The sequence below is a fragment of the Vigna unguiculata genome, chromosome 3 (assembly GCF_004118075.2).
Source record: "Vigna unguiculata cultivar IT97K-499-35 chromosome 3, ASM411807v1, whole genome shotgun sequence".
NCBI lineage: Eukaryota > Viridiplantae > Streptophyta > Magnoliopsida > Fabales > Fabaceae > Vigna > Vigna unguiculata.
The window spans coordinates 38,086,066-38,096,719 of NC_040281.1; the positions used below are offsets into that span (position 1 = coordinate 38,086,066).

The window sequence follows — 10,654 nt, forward strand, 5'->3', positions numbered from 1 at the left end:
CCACTGTTCCAATCTCCTCTTTTTCTTTGGCCTCCCAGGTAATCTCCTTTTGAGGGGGGGTTGGACATCATTGTAGGAAGTCCTCTCCCACAGCAGCTGCCCATTCACTGGATAGATTATGGAGTGGTATGTTTCTTCATAAGTGCAAATTCTGAACCAGTGTGGTATGAACTCCTCTGCATTTAAATTTAAAAACCTCATTGCAGCAAGTGCATGGCAACAAGGAATACCATTGAGCATCCATTTCCTGCACGTGCATTGTTGTGTGTCAATGTTGACTTTGTACTTCTCTCCAATAAGTGAAATGTGCTTGACTTCAAAAATCTTTTCTCCTGACCAACTATCAAAGCATAACAGGTTAGCAAATTGAATAAATGATAACTATTAATTGTGTCAAAATGCTTATTTAAATACCTTGGAATCCAGTTCTTTGTTAAGGCTGATTCTTCTCGCAGCCTAGTTGTAATCCTTGGGCAGATTGAACCTTTAAAAGCTTTCACCTTCTTCCGGTTTTTGACCCACCTCTTCATTAAATAAATTCTGATGTCCTCTAGTATTGATACAATTGGTTTAGTCCTTGCATCAATTATGACACTGTTGAAGGCTTCACTCATGTTGTTTACTAGAGTGTCACAGATGGCTTGACTTGTGAACCTAGATGTGGACCAAAATCTGAAAATGAAAGTATCACACAAAGGTTACCAACACCATAACGTGTAACAGTATTGTGAATATGGATGATAAACACAAACCTCGGTGGAATGGCTATGAGGTATTATTATCCTACAAAAGAAGATTTTTATTTGAAAAAATTATTTTTCCTAAACTCAAATAACATAGTTACTCGTGTTAGATTTTATACATTCGTGTAATTTTGAATTTTGAGAATTTCTAAATGGTATATTATTTAAAACTTTTAGCATTGAGTTCATTTGTGTATTATAATTTTATTAAAAAATTTAAAATATTTACCTTCGTGTATTAGCATTGTGTTCATTGGTGTAATTGTTGACAATTTTTCTAATTCACCATAAAAATTTTTGACAAACAAACTATGAATATAATATTAATTTTTCTTAGACCGATAATCTCAATATTTTTAATAGATAAATTATTATTAGATAATTAAATGATCTACTGATGTTTTGTTTTGATTTTTTTTTATTTTCTTTCAAATTATAGCAAAAACACACTGAATATCTACTTTATCTTAATATATAGTAGTAACAATATTCAACGTTTACAAATTATTCAACATTTTCAGCACAAGACGTACATGATTAGACTTTAAAAATAGAAAATGGATTATAAAATAAAGCTTTGGCTGCTGGATCCGGTCACTTCTGCAGACCTTATGTTCGGATTGACTTTTTTCTACGAATAATTTTAAAACTTTCTATTTCATTGTTCTTATTAATTTTTCAATTATTTTAAGGCAGGAATTAATATGTTTTATATTATTCAAAGACAATGAGTGCACCAGACCAAATAAACAAAAAAATAATTGGATATATTTTTTTCAGCAATTCTAGTATTTTGACATCAGTTAAGTCTTGTTAAGATAATTTCAAGTTGTAATTTAAAAGTTGTAAAATGACAGTAGAACGGGTGTAAAGTAGGAATGGGAAAGTTTTTATTTTCCGAAATAAAATGAATTGTTAAGTCTTGGTTTTGTTTGTTAATGCATTCGCTCCCTATAAAGGGTAGTTCCAAAATTCAGTTTAAATGCAATACCACCGCGAAGGAAGCTTTGCTTCATAATCTGCTCCCTTAATTTCTGCATATTTCCAACACCTTTCGCAATTATCACCTCTTTCTCTCACTCTTCTCAACAGTCATGGCCTTCTGCGGTGCTACCTTTGTCAAGCCAAACCATGCTTTCTCCCCAACCCACAAACCCAAAGCTCCAACTCCATACTATGATAGCAGAAAGAAGGTTGGTCAATGAATCATACCTACAACTCTACATGTCTGTAACAACAGTTTCCATTGTCCTTTCTGATCTAACAATCTAACCACACACTAAACATCATCTCTGTCAACATCATACTGTGCTTTTCTTTTTCCTTTTTTTCGTGTTCCTGTTTTGATTCCATAAGGGATCACTCATCTTCCTTTTGTAAACAGCAAATTCACCATTATTTTCTCACTGATGGTGCAAAGATGGCTGATGTGTTATTGTGTTTGTCAGTTCTGCGTGAGGGTTTCAGCAAGTGACTCGGGTGATGTCGAGAAGACTATTATCAGGAAAGAGAAAGACGGGTGGAAGATCAATTACTCAGGAGAGAAACCTCAAACACCATTGCTGGACACAGTCAACCACCCAATTCACATGAAGAATTTGTCCACTCAGGTTTAAAACTGGAATAATTTGTTAAGGCCTAAAGGCCATGCTACAGCATATTTCTTGTCCGTGGCTGACAACAGTTTTTTTACTGCGAGTTTTGTTGGTTTGTTTGTGAAAAGTATTGAATGTGTTTGTCAGGATCTAGAGCAACTTGCAGCAGAGCTGAGGGCAGATATTGTGCACAGTGTGTCAAACACTGGTGGGCATCTTAGCTCAAGCTTGGGAGTGGTAGAGTTAGCAGTGGCTTTGCATCATGTTTTCGACACCCCTGAAGACAAAATTATATGGGATGTTGGTCATCAGGTAATCTTTCCTCTTGTTTATTTCTTCTTCTTTTCTAATACATGTTAAATAGCAACAAAAGAAATATAATCCTCATTTAGAATCCTCATTTAGAGAAATTTGCTATTGTAGCAATTAAGATTTTATGTTTTTCCTTCTCTTCTGTACAATTTTCATCATTATATCATGTGGGATGTTTACGAGAGTCTAAAAAGTAACCGAATTGCAGGCATACCCACACAAGATTCTTACAGGTAGAAGGTCGAGGATGCACACCATTAGGAAGACTTCGGGGCTGGCAGGTTTTCCTAAAAGGGATGAGAGTACTCATGATGCTTTTGGGGTAGGACACAGTTCTACAAGCATATCTGCTGGTCTTGGTGAGATTCTTATATTTTAAGATCAATACAAATTTATATATGCAGAAGCACTTATTTCACGGATTGAGTGAATATTTATTAGGCATGGCTGTTGCACGTGATCTACTGGGGAAGAAGAACAGCATCATATCAGTGATAGGAGATGGGGCATTGACAGCAGGCCAAGCTTATGAGGCCCTGAACAATGCAGGGTTCCTTGATTCTAACATGATAGTAGTACTTAATGACAACAAGCAAGTCTCTTTACCAACGGCCACACTTGATGGCCCCGCAAGTCCTGTCGGTGCCCTCAGCAGTGCTTTGAGCAAAATTCAAGCGAGTACAGAATTCCGCAAACTCAGAGAAGCTGCAAAAGTAAGCCTCTTAAACTTATCATATTCGTAGTCAACGTCATGATCTCAGTGATCATGTCAAACTTTCAATAAGCTGTGGCATTTATTTGGCTCCAATTTTGTTGCTGAAGAGCATCACGAAACAAATTGGAGGACAAACACACCAGGTTGCAGCCAAAGTGGATGAGTACGCAAGAGGCATGATCAGCGGTTCTGGATCTACATTATTTGAAGAACTTGGCTTATACTACATAGGTCCCGTGGATGGTCATAACATTGAAGATCTAGTTACCATCTTTGAAAAAGTCAAAGCCACGCCGGCTGCAGGTCCAGTTTTGATTCATATTGTGACAGAAAAAGGGAAGGGATACCCCCCAGCAGAAAAAGCAGCTGATAGAATGCACGGTGAGTAAGGGATATTTCTTAATAAATCATCATGAGAAACTCGAAATTGTAAAATCAATTCTTAGATCTATTGCAAAAGTTACCACTGTTAATATAACTCAAAATCAATTTTGTTCTTACAATTAATTTCTCAACCTGAAACCAAGTGAAGTGAGTAACTATTTACCAAGGTACTTGATATTTTGCGTGATTTAAAACTAATATTTGAATTCAAGCAGACATTTATACATTCTCATATTTTCAGGGGTTGTAAAGTTTGATCCAAAAACAGGGAAGCAGTTTAAGGCAAAAGCCTCAACACTTTCATACACACAGTACTTTGCTGAGTCTTTGATAAAGGAGGCTGAAATAGACAACAAGATAGTGGCCATTCACGCAGCAATGGGTGGTGGTACCGGCCTAAATTATTTCCACAAAAGGTTTCCCGATCGGTGTTTCGATGTGGGGATAGCTGAGCAGCATGCTGTTACATTTGCTGCTGGGTTAGCTGCCGAAGGTCTCAAGCCCTTTTGTGCCATTTACTCATCATTCCTGCAACGAGGATATGATCAGGTGAGCCAATATGGTTCAATGAGAAATAGTCCAAACTATCTCATTATTGATTTCTTCTTGATCTAAGTTTATTTGTAAGTTAATAACTGTGATAAGAAAATATGATCACTGTGATTTATTATATCTATGTAGGTAGTTCATGATGTTGATCTTCAAAAGCTACCTGTTCGATTTGCTATGGATAGAGCTGGTTTGGTTGGAGCAGATGGACCAACCCATTGTGGAGCATTTGATATCACTTACATGGCTTGCCTGCCCAACATGGTGGTGATGGCTCCTTCTGATGAAGCTGAGCTGATGCACATGGTTGCAACAGCAGCAACTATAGATGACAGACCAAGCTGCTTCAGATTTCCAAGGGGAAATGGAATTGGAGCCACTTTGCCACTCAACAACAAAGGAACCCCACTTGAGGTGAGAATCAGAGACTAACATGTATTTCCGAAATCTTATCTTATCTCAATAGTTAAGTCACCGAACTGAAATTGTTTTGGTCGTATAGATCGGAAAAGGCAGAATTCTGATGGAAGGCAGCAGAGTTGCTATTTTGGGATATGGTTCAGTAGTCCAACAATGCAGACATGCCTCGGAATTGCTTAAAGAAGTAGGCGTTAATGTGACAATTGCTGATGCTAGGTTTTGCAAACCTTTGGATACAGATCTCATCAGGCTACTAGCTAAAGAGCACGAAATACTGATCACAGTGGAAGAGGGTTCTATTGGTGGTTTTGGATCACATGTTTCTCAATTCTTGAGCTTATCTGGTATCCTAGATGGACCTCTAAAGGTAAACCTTCCTCCATGGAGGAATCGCTCTCTAATAAGATTTCATTTCAGATTATTATTCTAACAATGATTCCGATTTGGTTTTACCTGCAGTGGAGAGCAATGATGCTTCCTGACAGGTACATTGATCATGGGTCACCAAAGGATCAGGTTGAAGAAGCAGGGCTTTCATCAAAGCACATTGCGGCCACAGTCCTGTCTCTTCTTGAAAGGCCAAAAGAAGCTCTTATGTTCAAATAGAAACGCCAAATGGAATGAGGATCTTAACCCGGAACCTCAAAGATGCATTCATTCAGTTCCGTCGGCATTGCGGTTTACAGGAAGCTGTAAATAGTTACGCTAGAATTGTCGTTTTGGATTCTTAGGTCAGGCCCAAGAATAGTATGACAAATAAAGAGATTAATTTATTCTTGCAACTCCAGGAATCAATCAAGGCATTGTAACATATCTATATCTAATGCTAAAATTTTAATATTTAAAAAAAAAGACAAGAATAATTTTATCGAAGCTGGTGTAAATTTTTTCATTAAATATAATATTGTTATAAATTCCTGGTAAGCTTCTAGGAGGAGTCATATCTGAATAATGCATATACTAGTAAGATGTGAAGATATTAACAAAAATAACTTATCAGTATTTCACACGTTTACATATCCTTTTCGGATAAGAATTCTATGGTTAAACATATTTGATTTGGAGCAATTTTGAGATAGTTCATATGAAAAAAAATTGCTAATAAGTGTGTGAACATGCACAAAACATTTCGACAAGTCTTGTTATTGTTTTATAGGAATAATTGTTGATCAAAAAGTAACCAAATGCTACCTGTCATTGTAAAAAAAGACACTATTATGATATTTACTCAAAGTAAGTGATGTAATCTTCTTAAAATAAAAATGATTTAAGATATTTGAGCTTTTACAGATACATAAATAGAATGAATGAGTAGTTTATTTTTATAAAAAATTATCTTTTGCCACTATTTTCTTTATATTATCTTCAAGAATATTTTTTTTTTTAGTTTTAGATTTGAAAAAAAAAAGGAAACAAAACCTGACGAAGAAAGGCGAAATTCTATTTCATCAAATTTGTTAACGGGTAAGTTTAAGTTTATTACTTCTAAAGAGTTGATTTTGAGGATTTTTTAACTATATTATGTATATGAGATAATGTTTTCTAGGATTCTAAGATAAAGAATAGTTAAGGTTTGGATCACAATACTTCTATTAGACAAAGGAACCAACATAACTCAATTAAGAAAGTTATCATTCAAAGGTAAAAATTAGAACATGTTGCATATATTTGTTGTGACCAAAGTAAAATGTTCAATTTTACAATTTGGGTCAATTTTCGCTGGCAATGAATGGTTGCTCAAGTGAAAATCAATTAAAATTGTTGAGTGTTTCTAGATTTCTATCTATGAACGTGAAATGAAGAATTATTGAATAGTTATTATAATTGTACTTTGAGGTAAGTGATGTGATATCAACTTGAACTTGAGTTAGGGATTGATACCTATAATCTTGTTGTTTGTTTGTTAAGTGATATATGAATGATAATTTGTTATTTATTAACTGTGTAATTCTTTTTACTAATTGAACTTTTGTATTATTCATGCAACAGTTTATTTACGCAATAATATTTTGTGTTTATCATTCTATTACATAGTATATTTTTTCAATTTTGTAAAATTTACTAGACAAATAATATCTCTGAAAATAATTATATTGCTAATCTTCAATAACATCAAACAAAATACGATTATAAAACCACTCAAATAGAATATATATTTTAATATAATTTTAATCCATAAAATAACGGTCATATTTCATTTTGGTCTTTAGAAATAGTTTACTCAACTTTTCATTCTTATAAATTTCTTTTTATGTTTATCTTATTTTGTTTTACTCTTTAAAATATATTTTCTTATCGTTTTAACTCCTATATATTTTCTAGATTCTTTTAGCTTCTATTAAATGTTTTTAAAGAAACTAATTTAAAATAAAAAAATATTATAGAATTTAAAACACACATAATTATATTAAAAATAATCAAACTAAATATTTATATATAAACAAAAAATAATACAATATTATAATTCAAAAGCTTATTCAATAACTCTTTCTTTCTATAATTTTCTTTTATACAGAGAATTGATCTTTCATCTTTCATCTTATATAATATTTAATTTTGTCTTTTTTAATTAATGTGGAATACTTTAATTCACACTTAAATTATTTTCAAAAATATTTAATTTTGTCTTTTTTAATTAACGTGGAATACTTTAATTCACACTTAAATTATTTTCAAATATATATATATATATATATATATATATATATATATATATATATATATATATATATATATATATATATATATATATATATATATATATATATATATATATATATATATATAAAAGAGAATATACTTGACTAAGTCCATTCAAGCAGACCATATATTTAAACAGAAATATGTTCCATATATCCTTAAGTTTTTTAACAACTTCGAAGGCTACGATTCATTCCAAAACAAAACTTCGAAGGCTACAAAACACGCAGAAATACCAGAATTATGATATAATATTCACATGTTGGCATCACATTTTAGGCACAGATCAGAATTTTCAAAACAAAATAGATATCCATGATGTATGTGCCTGCCTTTTTTATTATACTTTCTAATGAGAAGCACCACACCGTTAAATTTTCACGTAGACAAAGCCTTGCCCTAGAAATAGTAACATTGACCAGGTGATTCTTTTGAGATTTAAAGACAAAATCGTTGAATGGACTTTTATAGAAGTAGGCTTACAATATTCAATTGAGATTAAAATAAATTGAAGAAATCAACTGTTGGACTAAGTCCGATTCAAGATTGAAATGAAATAAACAAGAAAATGACATCAAATATAAAGAATATTGTATTAAATTAATGGTAATGTTGCATAATCAAACTACAACATTATCCAAAAAAGTATTACGACATTACACAGCGAGTAGCAATGATAATGGAAGACACTTTTAGAGTAAATGAAATTTATGTATAAAGAAAACATTGGGTATTTTGTCTTGGTCAGTTTGATAATAATCTAAGTATATATTTGTTCTAGTACCATAATGTGTATGGTTATGTTTTCACGTCAAATTACGACAAATATAAGAAAACATTTAGATATACGAACTAATGTGAGATCTTTGACCAAATATATGCTTAATCTACAATGAAAGGGACAAAAAAGAAACACCTTTTTAATTTAAGTACTGTAAACAGCTTCTACCTGCACTTCCACATATTTCTTTTTGCGCCCATGTAAACATATCCCATTTTTATTTTGATTGTGCAATCTAAAAATAAAAAATATTGTTCAGATGGTGCAATTTAAAAATTAAAATAATTTCTAGATTATATACTCCATTTTTTTAACAAAAAAAAGTTCAGATTGCATCACGCAGAAGCCAAAAATAATTTTCAGATTAGAGAATAAATGACATCTGAAGTGCAATCTAGAAGTCAGATAATTTGTGGATGGTTCATCCTGAAAGTCAAATGACTTTAGAATAATATAATCCAGAAACTATATTTTTTTAACTCTTCAAATTTTTGGAAGTTATTTTTGACTTTCAGATTCTATAATGTATAAGTCCTTTTTTTTATTTTTGCATTGTATAATCTAAAAACTATTTTTCTAGAAAATAAATATCTAAAAATTATTTTTTTCTTAAATTATACAATTAAAAAAATAGTAAATTTTTTTATACAGAAATACAAATAAACATATGAAATTCGAGGAAGAAACTTCTCACTGTTCCATATCAAGAGAGATAATCATGAGACAAATGTACAATGTGTCCAGGAAAATAATAACAAATTCTTTATTTATCTTTTAATACAATTTCCAATTTCCTGATTTAGTTAATTAAATATTGCACAAGAAATGAAAATTTGAATTACTTTTGAAAATATTATCCAAACACCTTAATTTATTTTTGTGCAATCAATGTTTAGAAATCAACACTTATCCCATCTTTATGCTTGGATGGTAAAAAATGTATGTTATCAAGTGTTTTGCAGAAACTGAGTATAGATTTCTTATTGTTGTAACTACTTGTTGGATCCATAGACCTAACACTACTAAGCCACCACTCACATGTAGAAATTGATCTTCACTGTGTTAGAGAAGAAGTAGAGAAGAGAACTATAAAGCTTATCCACTATGGGTCTTGAAAACATTTTCCTCCCATCTTGAGAGGGGCTATCCCAATTTGGTTTAGTTAGTTAGTTTTGGTTTGGTTAGTTTACATATGTTTTTCTCTCTTTTTTTTATATCTCTGCTCCTTAAGCATTTTGTAAGACAAATACACCTTATGTACTTTCACATTTACTTTTTCTTCTTTTGCGAATAAATGGGAGCGAAATGTAAATAAAATGGGAGCGAAATGTAATAGAAGAAAAAGAAAACGAATTCTAAAATTAAATGAAATAAGTATGATAGAGAAAAGTATAAAATAAATATTTTAAGAAAGGTTCATAAGAGAAAGATCCAAAAACAAAAAATAAATAAATAAATAGACTCTCAATTTTTTATTTTTGTAAAATGTTAGATTATAGAATATTTTTTATTCCTTTGAAATATTTTACAATAAAAAAGAGTTACCAAGAGCCATGTTAGAAAAGTCCTGTGAAGAGTTATTAAGTGACATGTCACTTTCACCGTGTAATGATGATTTTATCTGCTTCACATGATTAACATTTAACTAATCCATGCGCTACATGCATCTTTTGAAGGTGTAATGATTATTTTTTCCTTAATCTTATAAACAAAAATGTGCATCCCCTAGTTTCAAGGAACCACCATTGTGTAATTAATTAAGAGTTAATTAAATATGAAACATACGATTAGTTGAATTAATTTTAGTCTGTAATAGAGTTGTCAAAACGGGTCATATAATATAGTGCATCAGGAATTAGTGGATTAAACGAGTTGACTCACATAACTCACATAATTATAAAAATCATTTTTTTCTTCTATCTTTACGACATTAATTGGTAAAATATTTTGACAGAGATGCAAAAGTTTAAATTATTAAACTCTCTCCTACATTAACTTTGAAAAGACATGAAGTACCACCACGTACAAAAAATACTATAAATTTTGATGTAGCATGTCAATACGAAAAGTTAGGCATCTATATTTCCAAAGAATTTAGAGTGCTCATCACACCACTATATTCCAAAAGAAATAATGAGGTGCAAGAAGTAAAAAGTTTGAGTTTTTTAAGAGTGAGAGTTTCTTAAAAATGAGGTGTTAGAAGTAACAAGGTTGGTGGGTGTAAGAAGAAACATCCAATTAGTGACGTTTTTCTTTTATATATTCAGGTTGGTAAGCCAACCCGACATTCAAGTACATTTTTGGCTCGTATCAAAAATTACAATTTTTTTTTAATTCAACCCGGTCTAAACTCGTGGTGGATCAAGTTGGCTCAAGAATTTTAACTCATTTTAACAACTTTGTTAAACAATTTTATGTTTACATTTGAGTTTTTTACTATCTCTAAACACTTGAT

At 31.6% G+C, this 10,654-nt stretch overlaps 1 protein-coding gene across 1 annotated transcript; it reads left to right on the forward strand.

The window, feature by feature from the left end:
• Positions 1–1,680: 1,680 nt before the first annotated feature.
• LOC114179240 (probable 1-deoxy-D-xylulose-5-phosphate synthase 2, chloroplastic) lies at positions 1,681–5,570 on the forward strand. Its single transcript, XM_028065505.1, has 10 exons — positions 1,681–1,936; positions 2,192–2,353; positions 2,486–2,650; positions 2,859–3,009; positions 3,092–3,363; positions 3,473–3,746; positions 3,991–4,298; positions 4,431–4,712; positions 4,801–5,085; positions 5,178–5,570. Exons 1-10 carry the CDS (start codon positions 1,838–1,840, stop codon positions 5,322–5,324), a joined length of 2,145 nt encoding a protein of 714 aa, XP_027921306.1. The 5' UTR covers positions 1,681–1,837; the 3' UTR covers positions 5,325–5,570.
• The last annotated feature ends 5,084 nt before the right edge of the window (positions 5,571–10,654 follow it).